Source organism: Mustela nivalis, assembly GCF_964662115.1.
Source record: "Mustela nivalis genome assembly, chromosome: 14".
Taxonomy (NCBI): Eukaryota; Metazoa; Chordata; class Mammalia; order Carnivora; family Mustelidae; genus Mustela; species Mustela nivalis.
In genome coordinates, this window is record NC_139033.1 from 83,051,812 (window position 1) to 83,078,954 (window position 27,143).

The 27,143-nt window shown below is 49.3% G+C and overlaps 2 protein-coding genes across 2 annotated transcripts; both read left to right on the forward strand.

Moving 5' to 3' along the window:
* The first annotated feature begins 8,176 nt into the window (after positions 1–8,176).
* On the forward strand, positions 8,177–10,925 carry LOC309847460 (glutathione S-transferase theta-1-like). Its single transcript, XM_082697763.1, has 5 exons — positions 8,177–8,679; positions 8,764–8,851; positions 9,965–10,115; positions 10,406–10,582; positions 10,658–10,925. Exons 1-5 carry the CDS (start codon positions 8,568–8,570, stop codon positions 10,856–10,858), a joined length of 729 nt encoding a protein of 242 aa, XP_082553889.1. The 5' UTR covers positions 8,177–8,567; the 3' UTR covers positions 10,859–10,925.
* Positions 10,926–11,572: 647 nt separating this feature from the next.
* LOC309847461 (glutathione S-transferase theta-4) lies at positions 11,573–22,936 on the forward strand. The gene is made up of 5 exons (XM_082697764.1): positions 11,573–11,828; positions 14,600–14,687; positions 20,533–20,683; positions 21,233–21,409; positions 22,627–22,936. Exons 1-5 carry the CDS (start codon positions 11,717–11,719, stop codon positions 22,822–22,824), a joined length of 726 nt encoding a protein of 241 aa, XP_082553890.1. The 5' UTR covers positions 11,573–11,716; the 3' UTR covers positions 22,825–22,936.
* The last annotated feature ends 4,207 nt before the right edge of the window (positions 22,937–27,143 follow it).

A 27,143-nucleotide genomic window follows, 5' to 3' on the forward strand; every position in this document is an offset into this window, starting at 1 on the left:
CCCTGTGGGTCACTGCTGAGTACGGCTGTGGGACACTCTCATAAGTGGCATTGCTGGCTAAAGGAGTCATGTGTCTTTTTTTGGGTGGGGGGGGCGGTTGAAGGGAAATGGAAAAATTTTTTTAAAAGATTTTATTTATTTATTTGACAGACAGATCCCAAGTAGGCAGAGGGCCAGGCGGGGGGTGGGGTGGGGGTGGTGGTGGTGGAAGCATCAGGCTCTGCAGAGAGCCTGATTTGGGGCTTGATCCCAGGACCCTGAGACCATGACCTGAGCCGAAGGCAGAGGCTTAACTCACTGAACCACCCAGGTGCCCCAAAATGGAATGATTTTTATTTTTAAAAAATTTTATTTATTAGGGTTTTTTAAAAAACTTTGTTAAGAGATTTTATTTATTTATTTGACAGAGAGCAACACAGCAAGAAAGGGAACACAAGCAGAGGGAGTGGGAGAGGGAGAAGCAGGCTTTCCCATGGAGCAGGGAGCCCGATGTGGGGCTCGATCCCAGGACCTTGGGATTATGACTTGAGCCGAAGGCAGACGCCTAGCAACTGAGCCACCCCTGCGCCCCACTGCTTTTTTTTTTAAAAAGATTTTATTTATTTGAGAGATCACAAGTAGACAGAGGCAGGCACAGAGAGAAGAAGGGAAGCAGGCTCCCTGCTGAGCAGAAAGCCCAATGTGGCCTCGATCCCAGGGCCCTGGGATCATGACCTGAGCTGAAGTCAGAGGCTTTAACCCACTGAGCCACCAGGTGCCCCTGTTTTGTTTTGTTTTTTTAGTGGGCACATGATTTTATACCAGTTTCAGGCGGATAGTGTAGTGATTCTACAGCTGTACACATCATGCTAGGCTTACGAACGTAGCCACCACCTGTCATCACACGATGTGATCAAAATATTATGGACCATATTCCCTATGCCGTGCCTTTCATCCCCGTGCCGTTTTCATTCCACGACTGGAAGCCTGCACCTTACTCCCCTTTACCCATTTTGCCCACCCCCCCACCTCCCTTTCCCTCTGGCAGCCATCAGTTTCTCTTCTGACTTTGAAGGTCTGATTCTGTGATCACATGCTCTTTTTGCTAGATATCACCACACTGCTGTCTGTGGAGGTTGTCCTAGCCCTCATGGATTGTTTTTGTTAGTAAACTCTGAACACGGAACCAAGATACCACAGAGCGTGGGGGTGCCAGGGAGCTTAGAAAAACAAACTTATTTTCTTGCAGTTCTGGAGTCTGGAAGTCCAAGATCAAGATGTTGGCAAGGTCAGTTTCTCCCGAGGCCTCTCTGCTGGGCTTGTAGTTGGCCATCTTCTCCCTGTGTCCTCATGTGATCTTTTCCCTGTGCATGTGAGACACTTCTGTGTCTCTCTGCCGGTCCTAATCTCTCTTATAAGGACACCAGTCAGATTGGATTAGGGCCCACTGGGGGTTAGGACTTCGACACAGGAGTGTGGGGGGGAGGACACACTTGAGCTTATAATGTGACATGCACGCGTGTACTCTGTGCTAAAAATCTTGACTGTGGCAGGTGGATGGGGACGGAGTGGATTCTCAAGCTAGTTTTCCTGGGGGTTTACATATTTTAAATAAAACTGGGCACTTTTCAAGTGTTCAGATCCATTGGCATTTCTTCTCCTGTGACCTTTTTGTGTCATTTGTGAAGGGCCCTCATACCTAAGAATGGTATCTGGGATACGGATGGATAAGCCTCTTTGAGCCCTTTGCCCTAATTGAGGCTTCCACTGGTATGGTCTAGAAGGCCCCTGATGTCACCCAGCTGGCTTTTGTGAGATGCAAATTCTGGGGGCCATGCCAGGCCGCAATCTCGCCACCTCAACCTTTTGCACTCTTCTTTCGTAGCCCCATGTCTTGAGTTGTTGAACACATGCCCACCAAAGCCCGCTCCTCTTTTCCTTCCTTCCTGCTTGTAGGCCCTTCTATTCACACTAGTGTGACCGAACCCAAGTTCATCTGTCCAACGCACAGTGGAAACATTACTGAGACATCGTGTGTAAAGGCTGCCATGCGAGGATACAGAGGGCAAGCCTCAAACATTCCCTAGTGTCAATGAGGATGTGGAGAAAAGGGAACCCTCATGCACTGTCAGTGGGGAATGCAAACTGGTGCAGCCATTCTGCAAAAGAGCATGGAGGTTCCTCAAAAAGTTAAACATGGAAACAGTGTATGGTCTAGTCATTCGATTACTGGGTATTTACACAAAGAGTATCAAAACATTAATTCAAAAAGATGTATGTAATCCTGGGGGCCTGAGTGGCTCAGTGGGTTAAGTCTCTGCCTTTGTCTCAGGTCCATGATCTCAGGGTCCTGGGATGGAGTCCTGCATCAGGCTCTCTGCTTACCAGGGAGCCTGCTTCCCTGTCTCTCTCTGCCTGCCTCTCTGCCTGCTTGTGATCTCTGTCTGTCAAATAAATAAGTAAAATCTAATCCTATCTTTATTGCAGCATTATTTACAACAACAAATTGATGGAAGTAGCTCAAGTGTCCATCGATAGATGAATGAATAAAGATATGTGTATGTATGTATAACAGAATATTATGCAGCCATGAAAAAGATTGAAATCTTGCCATTTGCAATGACATGGATGGAGCCATACAGTATTATGCTAAATGAAATAAGTCAGTGAGAGAAAGACAAATACTGTATGATTTCACTCATAGATGGAATTTAAGAAACAAAACAAATGAACAAAGAAAAAAAAAAAACCGCAGACTCTTAACTATACACTGGTGGTCACACAGGGGAGGCGGGTGGGGGGATGGGTGAAATAGGGGATGGGGATAGAGAGTACACTTACCAGGATGAGCACTGACAAAAGTATGGGATTGCTGAATCACTATATTTTTACCCCTGAAACTAATATAATACTGTTTGCTAGCTATCTTGGAATTAAAATTACTCTATCTGAAGGCGATTAAAAAAAAAATAAAATAGGGGCACCTGGGTGGCTCAGTTGGTTAAGTGTCCAACACTTGATTTCAGCTCAGGTCATGATCTCAGAGTGGTGAGATCAAGCCCCCAGTCGGGCTCCACACTCAGTGGGGAGTCTGCTTGAGATTCTCTCTCTGCCCTCATCCCAGCTCATGCATCCACTTTTTCTATCAAATAAATAAATCTAAAGTAAGATAAAAGTACACACACACACACCCCTGCCTACCTGAAGGGGTAGAGTCAGGGATTTTGAAAGGCTAGCAAGGGGCACCTGGGTGGCTCAGGCAGTTAAGGGTCTGCCTTTGGCTCAGGTCATCGTCCCAGGATCCTGGGATCAAGTCCCCTCAATGGGGAGCCTGCTTCTCCCTTCGCATGCTGCTCTCCCTGCTTATGAGCATGCTTTCTTCCTCTTACAAATAAAATCTTAAAAAAAAAAAAAGTTCTTAAAAAAATAAATAAATAAAAGCCAGCAAAAGAGGGTAAAGGGGGGAAGAGTCATGTGACTCAAGATCAGCCCCAGGAAGTTTGCTGAGTGTGGGAGGGCCAATTTCATTTTGTTGTGCTCAAAGAGGAAGTCAGTGGTTCTGGATTCTGCTGGCTTCTTTATGAAAGCTTGAGCTCCTGCAAAACAACTAAATTAACGTTTGGTGGGGTGCCTGGGTGACTCAGTGGGTTAAGCCTCTGCCGTGGGCTCAGGTTATGATCTCAGGATCCTGGGATCAAGGTTCGCATGGGGCTCTCTGCTCAGCAGGAAGCCTGCTTCCCCCTTTCTCTCTCTGCCTACTTGTGATCTCTATCTTTCAAATAAATAAGCAACAACAACAAAAAAAACTAAAAAAAATTTTTTTAATTAACATTTGGTTATCACTTGTCAAGCGTGAATGTTATTTTACAGAAACAAGGGTCAGAGGATAAGCAGATTTGGGGGAAAGAGTTGGGCTGCACTTCCTGCCCTGTCAACTCTTTGGTGACATGTTTCACTAGCATCCTAGTGGGGTCTAGGGAGGGAAGAACGTAGCATCTTTGGGGCATCTGGGTGGCTCAGTTGTTAAATGTCTGTCTTCAACTCAGGTCATGGGCCCAGATCAAGGGCCCAAGGTCCTGGGATAGAGCCCCCATATTGGGTCCCAGCTCCGCAGGAAGCCTGCTTCCCACTCTTCCACTTCCCCTGCTTGTTTTCCCTCTTCTGCTGTGTCTCTCTCTCTGGCAAATTAAAATAAATAAATAAATAAAAATAAAAATCTTAAAAAAAAATAGAACATAGCATCTTTAATCATCACAAAGACTACACCCTGGTTTTTTTGTTTTTTTGGTTTTTTTTTTTGGTTGTTGTTGCTTTTTTTTTTAGATTTTTATTTATGTGACAGAGAGACAGCACAAACAAGGGGAGTGGCAAGTAGAGTGAGAGGGAAAAGCAGGCTCCCTGCTGAGCAAAGAGCCCCACTTGGGGCTCAATTTAAGGACCCTGAGACCATGGCCTGGGCCAAAGGCAGATGCTCAACCAACTGAGCCACCCAGGCACCCCTATACCCTGTTTTACAATCAAGGGTTTCTCATCACCAACCACGTGCCTGAACAGAAAACTTAGGAAATTGAACTTACGTAACAGAAACAGCACAGGTCAAAGCACATGACACTTTCAAGTTTCTCAGAGTTCCTTCTGCCAATGTTTGTTTTTTTGTCTAGTGGTCTGTTTTCTCAGGAGAGGTCCAGGGTTCCCAGTTTCTCAGGACATCCTGCAGGAGGCCATGCGGCTTATGTGGCTGCTGTTCTTGGATGTGACAGTAGATGGCACTGCCAACCAATAAATGGGGTCCTTAACCTTGGCCTCTGAGCTCATGGTTCCCAGGGCCTTCCTACCAGGGTTCTACCCAACCTGTGTCATTCCCAGCTTGAGCCCTGAGCTGCTCCCTGTCGCATCTGTTCTGCCCTGAGGGTCTCTGGTGGGTGTGTTCCCTCTTCGATCCTGTTCCTATGGCCTCCCTTTCAGAGATTCCTCCAATTTGCTTGTTTTCCTGGACCTTTTCCATCTTCCCTCAGAGGGTTGGGAATAGAGACATCCTGTGCCTTTTAGACCCACACCAGCTACTTTTTTGTTCACAATTGGATGGGTTGCTTTCAAAAGGCACTGCAATAAAATAGAAGACGTAAATGCACAGTAAACATTCACTGTGGGTTCAGTGTAGGTGACAGCTATGTTCTGGAGGGTGGGCCACTGCTGAACTAGCCACACTGGGCACCATCAAAGGAGGGGGCTAGCGGGATCCTCAGGTCTCCTGCCTTTGGAGGAGAGACAAAAGAGGCTCCTGGAAATGACCTTGAATCCCGAACTGGTCTTGGCAGAGGGAAGGGCATGAGCTAATGCTGAAAGCAGGGAGGTCAAGTGTGTTTGGGACTCTCCAGCAGCTGGGCATGGTGAGGGGCATACTGGCAGGCCAAGGTCATGGTGGCAAGATGAGCACAGGCTCTTGAGCCATGCCGAGAGCTGGCTGTTAGTTCCCAGGACTACTGTTGCTCAGGTATGTGATCGGCCAGGGGCATGGCCTGACCGCTAGATGGTGGAGTGGGGTGTGGAGAGCTGGGTGGAGGACAGCATAAAGGGGAATCATTCAATAGCAGAGAATTCTTCTACCAGAGGCCTGCAGGCTTCTGAGGTTGGTGGGAATGGCTCAGAGGGAGCGAATGGGGACTTTCCGGGGGGTGGGGGCTATGTTGGGGCCCACAGCCCCATCCCCAAGGTCCTGGCACCGGCTTTTAATCCCTCCGGTGGACCCCAGCCTATTCTCCCTCCACTGCTTTTTGTCTGTGTCTGAGTCTCACTCCCCGTTGGCTGGGTGAATGAATGAGTAAATGAACAAAGGGAAGAGTTCCTAGCTGCCCTTGTCCCTCTCTCCATCTCCCCATCTTGCTTCCAGGTTCCTCTCTTTGTCACGCTTCTCGCATTCTTCCCTGTACCACATGGCTGGGGCTCTTGTTCAATATGGTAAAGCCAGCTGGGATTCTCGGCGTAGGGTTGGGTTACAGATCTCGGATATTGGACTCCCTGACGGCTCTGGGCATGTTGGGTCTGAGCTCAGCCTCCCATCGACAGCCTGGCTGGGCCTGTGTGGCTTCGCTCCCTCCTGTCTGGGCTCCAGAATGGCTGGCTGTGGACAGGCAGGCTCCTGGGGCTGCCCAGCCCTGGTTCTCCCTCTCCACTGGGGAAGAGTCTGAGCCAGCTGTGCTCCTTCTGCAGCTGATGGCTTCCAGACATTTTCCTTGGGAAGGACCATGGGCCTCAGCAGGAGTCAGCTTTGTGCCTGTTCCCTGTCCCTCCTTCCCAGAAAGTCCTGCCACAAACCCGGACCCTGCCTGATCCAATCAGAGTGGCCCAGGAATTCAGGGTCTTCACTGGCTGGGCTGAATCATGAACTGTCCTTGAAACCAAGGGTGGGGACAGCCCTCCCCAAGTCACATGTCCTACAAGTACTTGTGTTTGTGGACGGTGGACTTTGTCCCTAACAGTCCTGCCTGGCGGACTTCAGTTCCTATAAAACCGGTGGGGAACATTACAGTTGCCTTGCCTGGGTCAAGAAAGTCAGGAAGTAGCTCTAACGTTCCAAGATTCCAGAATGGGGTGGGGATACCTTCCTGGGAGGCCCTGGGTCATTCCCCAGGGGGCTGTTCCAGCTGTCACCTGCTCCATGACCCAGCACACCAGCATGGGCCAGCGTGGATGCTAGGCCCCAGCTCCCAACCTACCCATGGCTCATAGAGGTGCTGCCCCAGAGCTCACCCCTCAGCATCTCAAGACTGGGGTTCTGACCGAAAACTTGGGTTCTGACAGAAAAGAAGTGTACAGGACAGTCCAGGAGGAAGGGAAAAAAATGCTCAAGGCTGGGAACATGGCTACTCTGGCGGGGGCGGGGGGGGGGATGCAACCTGGCTGAGGGCACTTGGGCTGTGGGAGGGAGTTGCGTAGGGGAGCGTGGGATCTGACAGGGACTCGAGAAATCCCTGTGGATTAGGACAGAGGTGCCTTTGGTGGAGGTAGAGGGGCTGGTTAGGAAGCTGGTGGAGTTGGAGGGATCGGGTCTGGGTAAGGAGGAGGGAAGACTCCAGGGGGCTGGCCAGAGCCTCAGGGGGTGGGGGAGCTGCACCTGAGGTGGGGGGCTCCAGAGAAGGATGGTAAGGAGAGGGATGCCTTGAGGTGCCTGGGTGGTGCAGTTGGTTAAACGTCCGACTCTTGGTTTTGGCTTGGATCCTGCTCTCATGGGTGGTGGGATAGAGGCCCGAGTTGGGCCTTTGAGCTCAGCAGGAGTCTGCTTGGATACTCTTTCCCTGTGGCCCTTTCCCCACTTGTGTGCTCACATGCTCGCTCGCTCGCTCGCTCTCTCACAAATAAATAAATATATAAATAGAGATGTCTTTACCAAGTCAGCATGTCAGAACAGTTACTCAGACTGGAGAGAGGAGAGGACTGGGCTGGGGGTGGGGGTGGGGTCATATGAGTGCGTGCGTGTGTGTGTGTGTGTGTGTGTGTGTGTGTGAGAGACAGAGAGACAGAGACAGAGAGACAGAGAGACTCTGTGTGACTGTGTGAGAGCATGTGACTTGTGTGTGAATGTGTGTACGTGTGTGTGACTGTGTGATTGTGTGAGAGTATGTGACTATGTATGTGTGAGTGTGTGACTATATAAATCTGTTTGTGAGTGTGTGACTTTGTGTGACTGTGGGTGTCTCTGTGTGTGTGTGTGAGTGTGTGAGTCTGTGTGTGTGTCAGGGTGTGACTTTGTGTGTGGGACTCTGTGTGACTGTGAGTTTGTGACTGCGTGTGAATCTGTGTTTGTGAATACATGACTGCGTGTGTGTGTGTGAAGTGATTGTGTATGTTACTATGTGTGATTGTGTGAGAGTGTGTGATTGTTTATGTGTGTGTGACTGTGTGTATATTTGTGAGTGCGTGACTCTGTGTGTGAGAGTCTGTGTGCATGTGAGTCTGTGGGGGGGGACTGTGTGTGACTGTGTGAATTTGTGACTGTGTGTGAATCTGTCTGTGAGTGCGTGACTGTGTGTGTGTGACTGTGTGTGTGTGTGTGACTGTGTGTGTGTGTGTGTGAGACTCTGTGTGTGTGTGTGTGTGACTCTGTGTGTGTGTGTGTGTGTGTGTGACTCTGTGTGTGTGTGTGTGAAGCCCAGGAGCCTGTGCGAAGAAAGACACAAAAGGCCTTAAAGACCAATCATGTGTGTCTGCTGCCAGGGAGCCTCCCACCTCAGCTAGGATTGTGAAAGCTGCCCTGGCTGCCAGGAAGCCGAGATAAGGGGGTGGCCCAGCCAGAGGGAAGAAATGGCTGTGGGGTTGTCCAAACTTTTCTAACACCCTGGGAAGGAGAAGGGCCAGGCTGGGGACCCTGCTGTGGAAAACCAGCGACCAGTCTCCAATAGCCCACCCTGCCACCATTCCACAGAGGCCAGGAGGTGTGGAGGCTTGGCGGGGCGCCCAGCAAGTACTTCAGAGGAAGTAGGTTTCAGGGAGGGGAACCTATTTCTTCAGGCCCCGTTTTGGAGGGACCAAACAAACCCTCAGAGGCCGAACTGAGTGGAGGGAAGGTGAAGACAGTGGGAGGCACAGCCATGCCCCTGGAGCTGTTCCTGGACCTCTACTCGCCCCCCTGCCGTGCCATCTACATATTTGCCCGGAAGAATGGCATTCCCTTTGAGCTGCGGCCTGTGGAGCTAGGACGGGGTGAGTCCTGACTAGGCTGGGCTCCATGGAGGGGTTGTCCAGGGGCAAGAACTTGATGAACTACTCATCCTCTCCACCCCTCAGGGGAGCACCTAAAGCCTGAATTCCTGAAGGTAAACCCCCTGGGGAAGGTACCTGCCCTCAAAGATGGGGATTTCCTGCTGGCGGAGAGGTAATGGGGTCCTGGGGGTCCTGAGGCCTGAGGAGTCTTCTGGGCTGGGGAAGGTGGAGGGAGGAAGGCAGAAAGCTGATGACCCCTCGCTGGGAGATTTTTCCAAACTGGTGTAGTCTCCCCCCACCCAACTTTTGGCTCACCCAGCTTGCAGGCAAGGGCTGGACTAGGGGACTGCTTTGGGGCAAAAGCTGGTAGCTTCCGCCTGGGAAAAAGGGGCATAGGTCACTCAGTCAAGCCTGGACCGCCTGGAGCCAGCTGAGGAAGATCGGAGCTTGAGGTCAGCCCTCCCCGAATGTCCCAAACCCGGCCTCTCAGTCCCAGGAGCCGGAAGGCAGGCAGCCCCAGATCGGCACTGGGCTCTGAATCCCAGTTCCCTACGTCCTTGCTCTCTGCCGCGGACAGGTCACAGAACTTCATGTCTCCTGTGTCTCCTCTGTAAAATGGGCAAGTAATGTGACCCTCCCCCAGGATTTGCCTGAGAATAGAAACTGGCCCCCAAGTACTAGGAGCCCAGAGGGGATCAAGAAAGGGGTTCTGGGCGCCTGGGTGGCTCAGTGGGTTAAGCCGCTGCCTTCGGCTCAGGTCATGATCTCGGGGTCCTGGGATCGAGTCCCGCGTCAGGCTCTCTGCTCAGCAGGGAGCCTGCTTCTCTCTCTCTCTCTCTCTCTCTCTCTCTCTCTGCCTGCCTCTCTGCCTACTTGTGATGTCTCTGTCAAATAAATAAATAAATAAATAAACAAATAAATCTTAAAAAAAAAAAAAAAAGAAAGGGGTTCTGGGGAGCACTGGCCTGGGAGGGACCTGGGAGACCCCTCGGGCAGGCCGTCCACGGCAGGTCTGCCTGCCTCCTGCTCAGTAAGACTCTGACGCCAGAGAGCGGGGCCTGGAGGCAGAGGGCTCCTAGAAGGGAGAGGAGTTGGAAATGTGGGCCCCTGGGGAAGCACTTGAGGAATGGAGAAGTTTGGTGGGGAGACGATGACCGTTGCTGGGGATGTGAGAATCGGGGCATCCTCCCCTGGAGGTGGCATTGGGAGAGAGATCCAGCCAGATCATCCTGTTTGCTGCCCAGTGCTGAGGGCTGGGGAAATCTCCGACGCCCCTTGTTTGTAGCGTGGCCATCCTCTTATACCTGAACCGCAAGTACCAGGTGGCGGCCCACTGGTACCCCACGGAGCTGCAGGCCCGCGCGCGTGTGGACGAGTACCTGGCATGGCAGCACACCGCCGTCCAGCTGCCAGCCACCAACGTCTACCTGTGTAAGGTGAGACTCCCTGCCCTAGTGTGCAGGCTTGGGTGGGAGCTGGAGAGACCCCCCATAACGCCCCCATGCTGGAAAGAACCCGTTGGCCTATATATAGCCTCTCATCCCCTGTCCCAGGTAGACATCTGTAATCTGTCACAGCACTCCATCCCTGGAGTCTGAATGACACCTCAGAATCCTTCTGGATACAGTGCCCATGGTGGGTGGGGGGTATAACTGATGGATGGGGGCCAGGAGGGGTAGCCAGGTGGCCGAGGATGTTTGAACCACCTTGATTCTCCCCTGCCCAGTCCCTCCTGCCCCATTTCTCGGGGCAGCCCGTGGACCGCGTGCGGCTAGACCGGCTGTTGGGGAAGCTGAAGCCAGCTCTGAGGCACTTGGATCAGGAGGTCCTGGCCACCAAGCCCTTCCTGGCCACTGAGCAGCTCTCCCTGGCAGATTTGATGGCATTCACGGAGCTAATGCAGGTGCTTGCCTGCTTGCCTTCTGGGGTGGGGGTGGGTGGACTCTGGGCCCAGCGCTGAGTCCCCTTGTCTCCCCAGCCCACTGCTGTCGGCTGTGACATTTTCCAAGACTGGCCCCGACTGGCGGCGTGGCGAGCCCGAGTGGAGGCTGCTCTGGGTCCTGAGCTTGTCCAGGATGCCCACAGACTTGTGCTGCAGCCTCGGGACCCCCGAGATGCCCAGCGGGACCCCAAGCTGGCCCAGGAGCTGGTGCAGAGACTGCTGGAGCGGCTCAGCTGAGAGGGGAGTGGCCAGGCCCGGAACCCTGCTCTCTCCTGCCCACAATAAACATGCCGTGTGCCCTCCACTTGTCTCTAGCCTCACTCGGCCTTAGAAGGTGGGGTCTCCCCTCTTATGAGCAGAATCTAGAGGGACAAGAGATGTCCCATGATGACGCAGCCTCAAGTGACAATACTCAGGCCTCTCCATCTGGGTTCAGTTACCTTCTTGAGTTGCCAGGTGGCCACTGCCAGTCCCAAGCCAGGCCTGAAGTTTCTGGGCTGCTCTGCCTGGCTGGTTGACCCCTGATACTCCTGTGACATTGTCCCTGGGGCCCTGACTTTTTGCCAGGCTCCTGTTTCTTTTCCTCCCCACACTTTTCTAACTGCAGTTCAGGCTAGACTGACCTACGCATACCCCCGAGCATGCTTCTGAAACCCTCCATGGTTCATTCTCATTGCCCTGTTCTCATTCTGGACTCTACAGAACCCCTTGGGTCGTGTTCTGCAATGAAGTTCTAACACTGAGAATTCCCAAGTGTAAGTCCTTCTCAGAAATGGGCCACACACACACACATGCACCGAGAGGGGAGGGAAGGGCAGGGCTGCAGGTGGCCCCCGCCTTCTGCCCCTGAGTGGGGGACCTCTTCCTAGTCTGCCCCTGAGTTTCCCCAGAATCCTTGCTGCTGTGAGAATTCCGGGATTCCTGGCCTCATGACAACACCAAGTGAAACAATAAGTTCCAGAACACGGGGTAATGGGCCTGAGTTGGAGACGACTGAAGGGTACAGGGCCAAGGCCAAGGACTCAGGCTACATATAGGCTCAGGTTCAGAGCCTGGTAGCTGTGGCTGGTGGGGGTGTCCACTGTATGGTTCAGCATGGGCCTAGAGCTCTATCTGGACCTGCTGTCAGCATCTTGCCGTGCTGTCTATATCTTTGCTAGGAAAAATAGCATCCCCTTCGACTTCCAGTTTGTGGATCTGCTAAAAGGTAGGCACCCCCTGCTGCAGGGTATATGTCTGACCCTGAGGGGCAGCAGGCACAAGGTTAGGGTGTCTCTAAGCTGAGACACAGAGGATACTCCACCCATCAGAATCCCCAGGGGAAGAAACGTTTCCCAAGGGAATTGTAGGCTGTCCATTCTCCCTCACTTTCTCCCCTGCTGTGACCAACAGGCTCTTCTAAGGTAAAAGGGGAAGACAGAGCTGCTGAGTGTCCCCCAGTATCCCATCCAGTGCCCTTGGCTTTTCCTTGTGGGAGGGTAGCCTCTTGTTAGCTGCAGCACCTCTGACCAGTTGGCAAAGGCTGCCAAAGTGTGTGGTCATTCAAATCTGAGTCAAGCCTCCTGCTTCAGCTCACACCTATCCTCCCTGCTCACGGTGACACAGACCTTGAGTGGTACACAGGGCGCTGGTCTCCAACACTATTCCAAGCACAGAAGGCATTCTTAAAAGCTCAGGTTGCCGAGGCAGAAGTCTCTAGAACACAGAGGAGACCAGGCGCTCTGAAATGAGGTGTGAATCGAGCCCTACAAGTGTTTCCAGCCACAGGCAGCCAGCTGTGGAAGGGTTAAAACTCCAGATAGATTGGGATGCCTGGCTGGCTCAGTTGGTAGAGTGTGTGGACTTTTGAGCCTGGAGTTGTGAGTTCAGGCTCATGTTGAGCAGAGAGCTTACTTTAAAAAAAAAGGAAAAGAAAAAAAAAAAAAACAATAAAAAAAACCTGAGTTCAAGTCCATGTTGAGCAAAGCTTACCTTTTTTTTTTTTTTTTTTTTAAGATTTTATTTATTTGGGAGAGAATGAGCACGCAAAAGACCAAGAGCATGGGGGGAAGGGCAGAGAAAGAGGGAGAGGCAGACTCCCTGCCGGGCAGAGGGCCCAATGGAGGACTCAATCCCAGGACCTTGGGATCATGACCTCAGCCTAAGGCAGACACTTAATGACTGAGTCACTCAGGCGCCTGGAGCAGAATGTACTTAAAACAAAGCAAAACAAAAAACAAAACAAGGTTCCTCAAAAAGTTAAAAATAGAGCTATCCTACGACCCAGCAATTGCACTACTAGCTATTTACTCTGAAGATATAAATGTCATGATCCGAAGAGGCACCTGCACCCCGATGTTTATAGCAGCAATGTGCACAAGAGTCAAACTATAGGAAGAGCCCAGATGTCCATTGGTAGATGAATGGATAAAGGAGATGTGGTACACACACACACACACACACACACACACACATACACTGGAATACTTCTCAGCCATCAAAAAGATGATATCTTGCTGTTTACAATGGCATGGCTGGAACTAGAGGGTATTAAGCTTAGCGAAATAAGTCAGTCAGAGAAAGACAATTATATGATCTCACTCATATGTGGACTTTAAGAAACAAAATGGAGGATCATAGGGGAAGGGAGGGAAAAATGAAACAAGATGAAATCAGAGAGGGAGACAAACCATAACAGATCCCCTTTTTTTTTTTTTTAAGATTTTATTTATTGGGGCGCCTGGGTGGCTCAGTCGGTTAAAGCCTCTGCCTTCGGCTCAGGTCATGATCCCCGGATCCTGGGATCGAGCCCCACATTGGGCTCTCTGCTCAGCGGGAAGCCTGCTTCCTCCTCTCTCTCTCTGCCTGCCTCTCTGCCTACTTGTGATCTCTGTCTGTTAAATAAATAAATAAAATCTTTAAAAAAAAAAAAAAAAGATTTTTTTTTTTTGCCAGAGACAGAGGGAGAGAGAGTGAGCACAGGCAGACAAAGATGCAGGCAGAGGCAGAGAGAGAAGCAGGCTCCCTGCCAAGCAAGGAGCCCGATGTGGGACTCGATCCCAGGACCCTGGGATCATGACCTGAGCCGAAGGCAGCTGCTTAACCAACTGAGCCACCCAGGCGTCCCACCATAACAGATTCTTTTTTTTTTTTTTAAAGATTTTATTTTATTTATTTGACAGAGAGAGATCACAAGTAGGCAGAGAGAGAGAGGAGGAAGCAGGCTCCCTGCTGAGCAGAGAGCCTGATGCGGGACTCGATCCCCGGACCCTGAGATCATGACCTGAGCCGAAGGCAGCTGCTTAACCCACTGAGCCACCCAGGCGCCCCCACCATAACAGATTCTTAATCATAGGAAACAAACTGAGTGTTGCTGGAGGGGAGGGGATAGGGGGATGGGATAACTGGGAGGGCATGATGTAACATCACTGTGTATTACATAAGACTGATGAAACACTGACCTTTACCTCTGAAACTAATAATACATTATATGTTAATTAATTGAATTTAAATTTTAAAAATGTTTAAAAACAAAGTAATGACCTTGAAAAAAATGCCAAAACACAACAACAAAACAAAACTCCTCAGAGATTGATTGCCTATGAGAGGCTCCCTTTTGGATTCCAGCTGTATGCTGGGGCCCGGGGCTCCTGGCTGCCCTGACCCTTTTAGAGGGGGCTGTAGAGGGTGGGATCCAGGCTCCTAGGTCTTCTTCTGTTTTCTGAGCTGTGGCTTCAGGCCCAGAGTTGGGAGTGGGGCTGGAGGTCCCCAATTTCTGTAAGCCAACGGGTGATCCTGGTCACTGAACCTGGGATCCGGCAGGAGACTTGATCCTAATCTATGTTCAGCCCCTGACTTGCCCTTTGACCTGAAGTGAGCCATGGTACTCCTCTGGGTTTGCTTCCCCTTCTAGAGAGAATTTCTTCCTCTGGGAGATCTGGTTCTCTCTTCCCTGGGGTCCCGGTGCCCTCAGACCTTTACCTTACCTGCCCCTCTCAGGTCACCACCACAGCAAGGAATACATAGCAATCAACCCCTTGAAGAAGCTACCCAGCCTCAAAGATGGAAAATTTGTCTTATCTGAAAGGTAAGTCTTTACCTTTTTGGGGCCCGTACCCCACCATCTGTCTCTGCTCCTCCCAGAGATCCATGCAGAGCTGACCTGCTAGTGCTTATTTTTTATCGACTGTGAACAATTTTATATGTACACCAAGGGAGAATGAGTACCAAGTAATGAGGAGTATAGCAACCTCAGTATGATACCCATCACCCCATTCCAACAGTGGTCCACTCGGGGAGCCCATTTTTTCATCACCTGTAACCCCTTCTATTCCCCTGCCTGCCAACCACCCCAACATTTCATCCATAAATGTTTAGGAGTATACTTTTAAGAGATAAGGGCTCTTGAAAAAAAAAAGAGAGAGAGAGATTTAGAGGGTGTTTGGGTGGCTCAGTTAAGTGTCTGCCTCTTGGTTTCAGCTCAGGTCATGGTCTCAAGGTTGTGAGACTGAGCCCTACCTTGAGCTCTGTGCTGGGTATGGAGCCTGCTTAGGATTCTCTCTCTCCCTTTCCCTCTGTCCCCCTTCTCGCACGTGTACGCACGTTCTGTCTCAAATAAATACATCTTAAAAAAAAAAGAAAAAAGCATCAATACCATGATGGCACCTTGTAAAATTAATAATAATCCCTGGCTTTTAACTAATATCCTATTTTTATTCGAAAGTCTCTGATTATCTCACAGAGAGTTTCTTTGTAGCTTGTGCATTTGAATCTGGCTCAGAAAAAGCTGCCACATATTGTAGCTGGAGATGTGCCTCCTGGGTCCCTTTTCATCTACAGCCCCCTCCATGACCCACGTTTTTGCCTTTGCATTTTTTTTTTAAGTCTGAGCAGGGTGCCTGATGCGGGTCTTGATCCCAGGACTCTGAGATCATGACTGGAGCTGAAGGCAGACACTTAACCAACTGAGCCTGCCAGGCACCTCTTGCCTTTACATTTTTGTCGTGGTTGAAGAAACTGAGTTCTTTGTCCTGTGGAGTTTCCCACAGTCTGAGTTTTGCTGATCACATTCTCAAGGTGTCATGTTTACATGGTTTTCCCTTCCTTTCATTTCCTGTAAACTGGTCATTGGAAGTAGAAGTTTGGTAAGATTCTGGGTTGACTGCTTCTGAGGTGGTGTCGTAAGTTTAAAGTACATCTTCCAAGTGGACACAGGATCTGGCGGGGGGTAGGGGAGGTGGGGCCCAGGGCCTGGTTATTTTCCTAGGGCTGCTGTCACAAATTACCACTGACTGAATGACTTAGCACAATGGAAATTGTATTTGTTTTCTTTCTTTCTTTTTTTTTTTTTTTACAGTTCCGGACATTAGAAGTGAAAATTGAGGTGCTAGTAGGGCCATGTTGGGGAGTTGGGGAAGCTTTGTTGAAGGCCTGTGTCTTAGCTCTGGTAGCCTCAGGCATTCCTGGCTGGGAGACCGCCATCTTGCCTTCCACCTGTGTGTGTCTCTGTGTCCAGATTTCCCCATTTTGTAAAAACACGAGTCATATGGGCTTAGAGTCTACTCTAAGACCTCATTTTATTTTTACTTTTATATTTTTAAGTAATCTCTACAACCACTGTGGGGCTTGAACTCACAATCCTGAGGCCAAGAGTCACTCGGTCTTCAACTGAGCTAGACAGGCACCCCTCCAGGATCTCATTTTAATTTAATTTCCTCTGTAAAGACCCAGTTTCCAAATCAAGCTACATTCTGAGATCCTGGGTGTTAAGATTTCCACACATCTTTGGGGAACACAATTCAACCCATAACAGTGTGTCCCCTGAGCCCCCCAAATTCATATCCTTACTATGTGCAAAATATAGTCACCTCATCCCAACATCTCCAGAAGTCTTAATTACTCTGGTGTCAACTCTTAGCCCAAAATGCCACGTCCACATTATCCAAATCAGGGATGGGTGAGATACAGGGGTTGATTCATCCTGCGGCCTAGTTTTGCTCTCTGTGAACCTGGGAAACCAGGTGACAAGCTGTCCTGCTTCTAAAATACAATGGGGAGGAGTGCCTGGCTGGCTCAGTCGGTGGAGCATAAGACACTTGATTTCAGGGTCTTGAGTATAATCCCTACATTGGGTACTATAGACATTACTTAAAAATAACAATAAAAGGGTGCCTGGGTGGCTCAGTCAGTTAAGCGGCTGCCTTTGGCTCAGGTCATGATCCCAGGGTCCTGGAATCGAGCCCTGCATCAGGCTCCCTGCTCAGTTGTGCTTCTTCTTTTCCCTCTGCCTGTCACTCTGTCTACTTGTGCTATGTCTCTGTCAAATAAAGAAATTTTAAAAATAACAATAGAAAAAAATGTGGGGGACATCCCAGGGTGGATATTCCCATTCCCTAACAGAGAAATAGGAAGGGAAAATAAAAATTTCATGCATCCCAAGCAAATCTGAAACCTAGCAGGGTAAATTGTTTTACATTTTAAGGCTTGAAAATCATCCTTGTTGGCTCCTTGCTCAGCTCCTTGGGTCTGTTAGGGTGGTGACTCCACCCTCTGGAACTAGGGAGACCAAGACTCGGCCCCTACCTGTGCTGCCCCGATTCAGGTCTGCTGGTGGCTGGACTTCCTCACTGTTCCTCACCTCCCTGCCCCTCCAGCCAGGGGAACAAGGGCCTAGCCCAGATGGGCAGAATCTCCCCTGACCATCTCCCTGTCCGTCTGTCTGGGAAAGGACCAGCCCCACCTTCTCAGGTTATCTGATGTTCCCAGGGAAGGACATGCATGGGCCTGCTCGGAGCCACAGTCTTGCCTGTGGTGGTCCAGGGCACTGGGACCCCTGAATGCTAGTACCCCCCAATCTCTGGATTAAAGATGACAGAGCAGGTCCCTGTGAGAGGAGTTGGTGAGAGGGTGCTAGGTAGACAAGGCCAGGCACCCACTCCAGGGTCATCCCAGGGACTTTGATAACAGCCGGGGGTCTGCTCCCCAAGAGATGAGGCTCCTTCAGGCACAGCAAACTCTGGTCTCCGCAAGAAGAGTTCAAGAATATGCCGGTGGTGGGCCCCACTTGGCCTTGGTGTTCCCAGTGGGGAAGCCAGGAAGGCTGATGTTAAGAACGAGCACGAGGGCCCTAGCCTCAAGGTGCAGGATAGAGACTCAGAGTGTGTCACCGGGGACTGTGGGCTCGGGCAGAGTGGCACAGGCTACAGACACCCTGGGAGGAACCAGTCAGGACTGGGAGCCATCACTGACAGGTCTGCCCAGAACAGTCGTAACCCAGGATTGGCCCCCAAGGGTGGTATTTCCAGAGGTCACAAAATAGGGAGGGACTTTGGGCCAGTGAGGCAAGCCTTTGCCTGTCCCTCGGGAGAGACCATCCTCTTGTCTCCACTGCCAATTCATTCTCCTCCCCACCTGACTGTCCATCTCCCCACCCCTCTGGCCTGCCTGGCCAAGGTCACACACTATGCCAGGTAGTCAAGAACAGTGGCCGGGCTTGGGCTGAGGCTCAGGGCCCGACTGCTTGGGTCAAACCCCAATCCTGTCACTCATGGTCTGTGTGTCTTTGGCAAGTTTGTTCTATCTCTGAGCCTCAGTTTCCTCAAATGTAAGCCTGCTGGTACCCACCTTACAGGGTTATTGTGAGATCAGCTGAGATGATTTAGGATTTCCGTCCCTTCTTATAGAGTTGGTCCTCTGGGGCCTCCCTTCTCCCTCCCAGGCTCTTCCTTCCCTCCCTCTCCCCCCACCCATCTCTGCTCCTTTCTCATCTGCTGACTCTGCACAGGTGGTGGGTGTTGAGGGGCGAACAAGGTGGGTGGGGCAGCTCCTTGGACTTTGATATCATCAGACACTCTGGCTCAGGACTCGCTAGGGCCCCAGAGGTCCTAAATACCTCAAATGCCTTTGTCCACCCTGTGTTCCTCCCTTCCTGCCCCCCATCAGCCAAGAGTAAGACCACCCCCTCCAAATGGTGCCTCCAGTCTGTACCCTCCCCAGACCCCTGTGGTCTCTGCCCACCTCAGAACCCCTCCACCCAGTACCAGAGTGATCTTTTCTTTCTTTCTCTCTTTCTTTCTTTCTTTCTTTTTTTTTTTTTTAAGATTTTACTTATTTGATAGAGACACAGCGAGAGAGGGAACACAAGCAATGAGAGAGGGAGTGGGAGAGGGAGAAGCAGGCTCTCCACAGAGCCAGGAGCCTGATGCGGCTCAATCCCAGGACCCTGGGATCATGACCTGAGCTGGAGGCAGACGCTTAACGACTGAGCCACCCAGGCGTCTCTTTCTTTCTTTTGAGATATAATTACCATATAGCATATTATTAGTTTCAGGTGTACAACATCATGACTCGATATATGAATCTATTGTGAAATGATCACCGCGGAAAGTTGTAGTTGATGTCCATCACCAGACAGAGTTGTAGATTTTTTCCCCTTGTGGTAAGAAATTTTAAGATCTACTCTCTCAGCACCCTTCAAATATACAATACAGTATTATTATTATTTTTGTAAAGATTTTATTTATTTGACAGAGAGACACAGCGAGAGAGGGAACACAAGCAGGGGGAGTTGGAGAGGGAGAAGCAGGCTCCGGAGCAGGGAGCCCAATATGGGGCTCCATCCAGGACGCTGGGATTCAGACCTGAGCCGGATGTTAAGCAGATGCTTAACGACTGAGCCACCCAGGCGCCCCTACAATACAGTATTATTAACTTGGGTCACAATTACATCCCTGTGATTTATTTTATAGCTGCAAGTCTGAACCTTTTGACTCCCTCCATCCATTTCATCCCCCGTACCCCACACCAATGTGTTCTCTGTATTTATGGCTTTGTTTTTGCTTGTTTTTTTTTAGATTCTACATATAAATGAGCTCGCATTGTGTTTTTCTCTGTGTGACCTATTTCACTTAGCATAACCCCTTAAGTTCCATCCATGTTGTCACAGATGGCAGGATTTCCTCCTTTTCTATGGGCGAATAACATCCCATTGTATATTTACACCACACATTCTCCATGCATTCATTCATCAATAGACACTTAGGTTGTTTCTGTGTCTTGGTTCTTCTAAATAATGCCACAGTGAACGTGGGGGTGCAGATATCTTTTTCTTACAGTGTTTCTGTTTCCTTCAGATAAATATCCAGAAATGGAGTTGTTGGATTATACCGTAGTTCTATTTAGGACCTTCCATATTGTTTTCCACAACGGCTGCACCAGTTTGCATTCCCACCAACAATGCAGAAGGATTCCTTTTTCTCCACAGCCTTGCCAACACATGTTATTTTTTGTCCTTTTTATGGCAGCCATTATCATGGGCCTGAGGTGATATCTCCTGGTGGTTTTGTCTTGCATTTCCCTGCTGATGATTGGCATAGAGCATCTTTTCATGTGTCTGTTGGCCATGTGGAGATCTTTTCTGGAAAAATGTCTCCTCAGCTCTTTGCCCTTTTTTGGTTGGTTTATTTGTTTTCTTGCTATTGAGTTGTAGGACAGAGGGAGCTTTCTAAAGTTCAAGGTGTATTTTCTCACCCTCCTGCTTACATAACCTTGAGGATCAAGTCCATATCCTCTTACAGCTCCGGGGGTCTCCCTGGGTGGCCTTCCTGTCTCTGACCACTCTCCCCATCCTTCTCTGGTCACACTTTTTCCTTTTCTCCAAATTGCTACCTCTTACCCCTGAATTCCCGTACATGTCGTTCTCCATTGAGATCTCCCTTCTCCAATGAATGGTGAACATCCATTCACCCTGCTGGCCTTCCTCTAGCACACACTGACTGGTGGACTGAATGCATTTCTTGGCACCATTGGGGCTTATTCTTCCCCTAGGAGAATGTCCGTGCCTACAGCCCACCTCTGGCTGCATCGCACTGGGTGGTGGGTGTAATGGGATTGGGGAAGGCAAGAGCAGTGCCCCTGGCTTTCCCTTTCTACAGTGTGGCCATCCTTTTCTACCTGTGCCGCAAGTACAGCACACCCTCGCACTGGTACCCACCAGACCTGCACACACGTGCCCGCGTAGATGAGTTCATGGCCTGGCAGCACACTGCCATTCAGCTGCCCATGACCAAGATCCTCTGGATCAAGGTGAGTGGGACCAATGCTAGGGCTGACCACCAGTGAATTCAAGCAAGTCTCCCTTCGCCTTCCTGAGCCTCATTTCCTTGGCTCCCTCTCCTGCTTGCCTTACAGAGCTGATGGGAGTATGGAATGAACCACTGGGTATGAAAAAGTCTTGTAAAAACAAAGGGAAGGGCACCCAGGAGGGGTTGACATTACTCAAGTTGGGATAGGATTCCAGAAATTTCCTTCTGAATGAGAAAACCCCAGAGTCCAAGGGCCCATAGGGACCACCAAATATGAACATGACCAATAGCCCATATATGTACCCTTACTTCTTATCTCATGCCTGTGACGGACATCCCTAACCAATCACAGGATTACTTCCTGCTGGGATCTCGAAATCCCCCTGAACAATGGCCCTCTACCAACCAGAGCTACTAAAAGAGGTGAACCTACTTTATGCCCTTGGTTCTGCCCAACATTTCTCCAGCAGACAAGGAGGCTGAATCCCAGAGGGTCAGATGGGAACTAGAGGGCAGCCTCCTCTTCCCTCCCCTCCCCCACCCTGGCCAGATGCTGATTCCAATGATCACAGGCGAGGAGGTTCCAGCCGAGAAGACAGAGCAGATGCTGGCCGAGGTGAAGAACAGCATGCAGCTCTTTGAGGAGAAGTTTCTGCAGGACAAGATGTTCATCACCGGGGACCACATCTCACTGGCTGACCTGGTGGCCCTGGTGGAGATGATGCAGGTGCGAAGTGGGGTTGATGGGGGCACAGAGCCTGGGCACAGGTGAGACTCCTCCGTAACCACTGGGGCCATAGCTTGAGGATAAGCTGGTAAAGGAGGAGACATGGAGGACTGTGGGAGCCAGGGCTGGGGTGCCTGGATTCCACCCAGGGGTGACAGGAAGTACAGATTTTGAACCAAGGAGGACCACGATTATCCATGCTTCACAATGATTTTTCAGCATGGGGAGGGGCTGGAGGGTGGGCCCAGGACAGAGAGAAGAATACAGCATCTCTGTGAGTCAGCCAGAATCCTGGATGGCTTCTCTTTCCGTGGACTCTCCAGAATGTGTACAGAGGCCTCCAAAGCATCCTTCCGGCCGAGTGCTTCTTTCCTAGAGCCCCAGACTTACAGCTATACAAAGCAACTCCCACGGCTCTGGTCTGAGGGGCACCCACTGTGCATTTGGAGGGCATAACATACCTGGGTGTGGGGCATTTATGTGGTCTCTACCTGCAGGGGAGGATGGCCAGTTCTGACCTAGCTAGTGTGCAGGATGGCCAATTTAGACCCTGGCTAATGTCTTGAGAGACCCACATAATCTCTGGCCAGTATGCCTCGTATCTCCTTTAGTCCCTGGTCAGGGTGCAGAGCAGACCATCACCAGGAAAAACCACTTCAGTTTTTCTGTCCCAGGTGGCACGGTCCCCTACATTTCACATCCTACCCCTTACATTTCATGAGCACCCACTCCATTTTGGGGCCCCCAAGTTTCTTGGGTGCATGCTGCTTAGACTGCCTGCCACGTCTCCCATTCCAGGCCCTGTGCCTGATTGCAGAGACAGGCTCAATGTAGAGGAAAAAACCCTGAATTCTTCCCACCCTCATCTGAGAACAAGGGATTTCCTGGAAGAAGGCAGGACCCATCGAAAGTTTCATGCTGGAGAGGTGGGAAACATCTGGGCCAGGTGTCACCTCAGAGAGGGAGTCAGGAGCCTTGGAGCAAGACCAGTGGCCAAGAACCCTGGAGATTCCAATCTTCCAATGCTCACCCCATGTCTATCACATAGCATCTGATCTCTTGCCAAGGCCTGGGGGTTGGGTGGGTCACAGACTCACTCTTTGTGGGAGGCTGATGGGGAGACACCCTGAGGCTGTGAGGGGACCCAGGTGGGGTTGGTCACCCCCCTCGCCCTCCTCTTCCCAGTTGACCACTCCTTCCTCTTCGTTTGTCTATAGCCCATGGGAAGCCAGTATAACGTCTTCCTCTGTAGCTCCAAGATAGCTGAGTGGCGCATGAGGGTGGAGCTGGCTATTGGCTCTGGCCTCTTCTGGGAGGCCCATGACCGGCTGATGAAGTTGGCAGAGTGGGACTGTTCAACACTGGATCCAATGGTCAAGGAGAAGATCTGCGAGTTGCTGCAGAAGTTCAAGTAGAAGCAGCCCATCCTGCAGGGCCCGGCTGGCTCAGCCCTTTTGAGCTTCCTTCCTTAGAGGAGGTGTTAAAAACAACCTCATTTCTTTGCTGAATAAAGTACTATAACAACCACCATGGCTTCTGAGCCTGGACAGTTGGAGTAAGCACAGGATATGTATGGTGTGGGGGAGGGTGGTGGTCTCGGGTCCCCCCAGATTCCAAAAAGAGTTTAAAAACTGAAAGTTAAATACAATTAAGGGCACCCTGCTGGCTCAGTTGGTAGAGCAAGCAAATCTTGATCTCAGGATCGTGAGTTTGAGCCCCACGTTGGACATAGAGCTGACTTAAAAAAAAATCGACTGGGGGCTCTTGGGTCGCTCAGTCAGTTAAGCATCCCACTCTTGGTTTCGGCTCAGGTCATGATCTCAGGGTTGTGAGTTGAGCCCTGAATCAGGCTCCGCCCTCAGTGCAAAGTCTGCTTGAGATTTTCTCCTCCTCACCCCCTCCACTCATGTGCATTTGCATTCACACATTCTCTCTCTCAAATAAATATATAAATATATAAATGTTTAAAAAAATCAACTGGATTTAATACAACTTAGCAAATAAATATGATAAAAGTATCAATAATAATAGTTGATGAATTCAATACTCCATTCTCAATAATGAATGAAACAAGATAGAAGACTATGAAGGAAGTAGAGAACTTGAATGATGCTGTAAACCAATGCACCTACTAGATATATACACAGAACACTTCGCACAATGACCACAGAATACACAATCTTTTTTTTGGATCATTCTCCAGGATAGATCATCTGTAAGGTCACAAAATAAATCTCAATGAAGTCATATCATGTATGTTCTTGGGACATAATGGAGTGAAATTAGAAAGTAACGGAAGGAAAACTAGAAAGTTCACAAATACCTGGAAATTAAACAGTATATTCTTAAACAACCATAGAAAAGTTAGAAAATACCTCTAACACACAGAAACAAAAACACAGGGGCACTTGGGTGGTTCAGTCAGGTAAGCGTCTGCCTTTGGCTCAGGTTATGATCCCAGGGTCCTGGGATCGAATCCACAGGGAGCTCCCTGCTCAGTGGGAGTCTGCTTCTCCTCCCTCTGCTCCTCATCCCGTTCCCTCCTCATGCTCTCTCTCTCTGTCCCTCCCCCTCTCTCCTGCTCTCTAGCTCCCTCATGCTCTCAAATAAATAAAAATCTTAAAAAAACAAACAAACACTAAGCCTTCACAAACTCTTCCAAAAAAAAAAAAAAAAAGAAAGAAAGAAAGAAGAAAGAAAAAAGAGAGAGAAAAAAAAAGAAGAAACATTTCCCATCCGATTCTGTTGTTACCAGGTGGAGAATCGTTCTGAACTCAGGTTTTCCTTCTGGCAGCTTGAAAATCAATACTTGAGACACAAATGATGGTGGGAACGGAGATGTTGCTTTATTCAGGAAGCCTGGAACCTGAGAAGATGGTGGACAACATCTCAAAGATCATCTTCCCCATCCAGGTGAAGCCACAGGGTTTTAAAAGGGAAGGCAGGGGAAGAGGGAGGGGGGTTACATGGAGGTGACGCAGGCTCCCAGATGGCAAGTCTTATGTGGACATGACCCTGAACAAACTTGCTGGCATCACTGGCAGCTGTTTTTGAGTGTAGTCAGGCTTTATCTTTCAGGAGAGTTTGCTCCTTCACTCCTCATGGCCAGTGGTCTGCAAATTTCAAGGAAAGTTCTGCTACAGATCAAGGTATTTAGGTCAGCAACCAAGGAGTGCATAAGCTTGAAGACTGATTGGAGTGCTATTACACTAAGAAGCCAGTATGAACCTGAGATCAAAGCCAAGAAAAAGAGCACAAGAAAGGTGCAAAGATTCTCATCAAAATACCAGCAAATCATATCCACGGCATATTAAAAGGATTACCCATCGTGACCAGGAATGCAAGAGTGGTTCAACATAGGAAAATCAATCAATATAACATACAATGGCAATAGAATAAAGAACAAAAATCCCATGATTATCTTAATAGATGCAGAAACAGCATTTGATGAAATCCAACACCCTCTCAAGATAGAATTTCTCAACAAACAAAGAGTAGAAGGGAACTTCCTCAATTTGATAAAGGGCATCTATGAAAAACTTACAGCTAACAACACACTTGGTGGTGAAAGACTGAAAGTTGACCCCCGCCCCTATCAGGAACATAAAAGGATGTTCAGGGTCAACAGAGGGACAGACCAGACCGAGTACCCTCCCTCACAGAGCTACGTGGGAAATTAAAACTGTCTGATAGCATGACGTCAGTGCAATTCTGCCCTCCCCGGTTTCTTTATTTTCCTAGTTTTATTGAACAATTGATGAATAAAAATTGTATGTATTGGGCGCCTGGGTGGCTCAGTCGTTAAGTGTCTGCCTTCGGCTCAGGTCATGATCCCAGGGTCCTGGGATGGAGTCCCACATTGGGCTCTGCTTGGTGGGAAGCCTGCTTCTCCCTCTCCCACTCCCCTTGCTTGTGTTCCCTCCCTAGCTGTGTGTCTCTCTGTCAAATAAATAAATAAAATCTTTTAAAAAATTGTATGTATTTTAAGCATACAGCGTGATGTTTTGATATTGTGCAATGATGACCACAATCAAGCTAACTAACGTATCCACCATCTCACATAGTAGCCATTTTGTCATTGTGGTTGAGAACAAAGGGGGTGTACCCTGTTAGCAAATGTCAAATGTACCATCCAGTACTGTTAACTACAGTCACCATGCTGTACATTAGATCCCTGGAGCTTATTCGTCCTGCATATCTAAAACTTTGTACCCTTTGATCAATAGCTCCCCATCCCCCCATCCCCTGGTAATCATCTAGTCTCTGCTTCTAAGGGTTTCTTTTCTTTTCTTTTTCTTTTTTTTTATTCCACATACACATGAGATTATGCAATATTCATCTACCTGTGTCTAGTTTGTTTTACTTAGCATAGTGACCTCCAGGTTCATCCCTGTTGTTTCAAATGACAAGATTACCTTTTTTTTTTTTTTTAAGATTTTATTTATTTATTTGTCAGAGAGAGAGAGAGAGAGAGAGCAAGAGCGAGCACAGGCAGACAGAGTGGAAGGCAGAGTCAGAGGGAGAAGCAGGCTCCCTGTGGAGCAAGGAGCCCGATGTGGGTCTCGATCCCAGGACGCTGGGATCATGACCTGAGCCGAAAGCAGCTGCTTAGCCAACTGAGCCACCCAGGCATTCCTAAAGATTTTATTTTAAGTCATCTCTACGCCAGTGTGGAAATTGAGTTTTACTGACTGAGTCAGCCAGGTGCCCCAGATTATTTTCTCTTTAAGGCTGAATAATAATCTGTGTGTGTATGTGTATGTGTGTGTATATATATTCCATAATACTATATCTATAATGGAATATCTATATATCTGTAATGGAATATCTATCTATGTCTCCTGATATCAATAAAATGGAATCTGGAGGCCAGAGGGGGGACCTCTCATGCCATAGCACTTGATGTCAATTATAGGGAGAATTGTCAATTACAGACCTCAAGAGGAAAAGATGTCCAGTGTTGCTCCTATAAGAAATTCATTACCCCAGGGGCACCTGGCGTTTCAGTCAGTTAATCGTCTGCCTTTAGCTCAGGTGGTGATCCTGGGGTCCTGGGATCGAGCCCTGCTTTGGGATCCTTGCATAGCGGGGAACCGGCTTCTCCCTCTCCTCCCTGCTTGTGCTCTTGGTATCGCTGTCTCTCTCTCTCAAATAAAAAGAAGGGAAGAAATCCATTACCCCAGTAACACAGCCAATGAGACTCCGACCACCCTGAATTCTTGTTTTTCTCTATTGGACTCTCGTTCAAAACAACCCCTCTCAACATCTTCCTGCTTAGTAAAATACTGTTCCTCCATATCATTTGTGGGATTTGCCTGTAGTTTTTGCCCTAGCTTGCACGTCCTGAGTTGCAGTTCTCTGCTATTCAAGAATAAACCAATTTTTGCTAGTAAAAGAGCTTCTATTTTGAAGGTCAACAATTTCTAACAAGCTCATGGTCAAGGCTGCTACTGCTGCTCTAAGGGCCACAATGTGAGTAACAAGTACCTAAATCATGTAAAATCTTCAATGTGAAAGCATTTTTTTTCCCTGAAGATATTTAAATGCACCTATGTTCCTTTCCAAAGATGGTAGTGGTTTAAATGTCAAGAAGGTAGGATGCCTCAGGAGAGCAACTGGCTCTCCTGTCACCAGGCGCACCTGTCACTGCCTGGAGCAATGCCCTATCTGGCTTTCTGAGCTCTTTGGACCCCTTGACCAGGACTGGCTACAAATGAAAGTGAGAGGCACCTCG

Bases quoted from the DNA above. Each gene is read 5' to 3' on its own strand.
- LOC309847460 (XM_082697763.1), top strand. From the start codon at position 8,568: ATGCCCCTGGAGCTGTTCCTGGACCTCTACTCGCCCCCCTGCCGTGCC. The intron at 8,852-9,964 runs GTAATGGGGTCC...CCTTGTTTGTAG, and splicing joins GATTTCCTGCTGGCGGAGAG to CGTGGCCATCCTCTTATACC. The intron at 10,116-10,405 runs GTGAGACTCCCT...TCCCCTGCCCAG, and splicing joins CCAACGTCTACCTGTGTAAG to TCCCTCCTGCCCCATTTCTC.
- LOC309847461 (XM_082697764.1), top strand. From the start codon at position 11,717: ATGGGCCTAGAGCTCTATCTGGACCTGCTGTCAGCATCTTGCCGTGCT. The intron at 14,688-20,532 runs GTAAGTCTTTAC...CCCTTTCTACAG, and splicing joins AAATTTGTCTTATCTGAAAG to TGTGGCCATCCTTTTCTACC. The intron at 20,684-21,232 runs GTGAGTGGGACC...CACCCTGGCCAG, and splicing joins CCAAGATCCTCTGGATCAAG to ATGCTGATTCCAATGATCAC.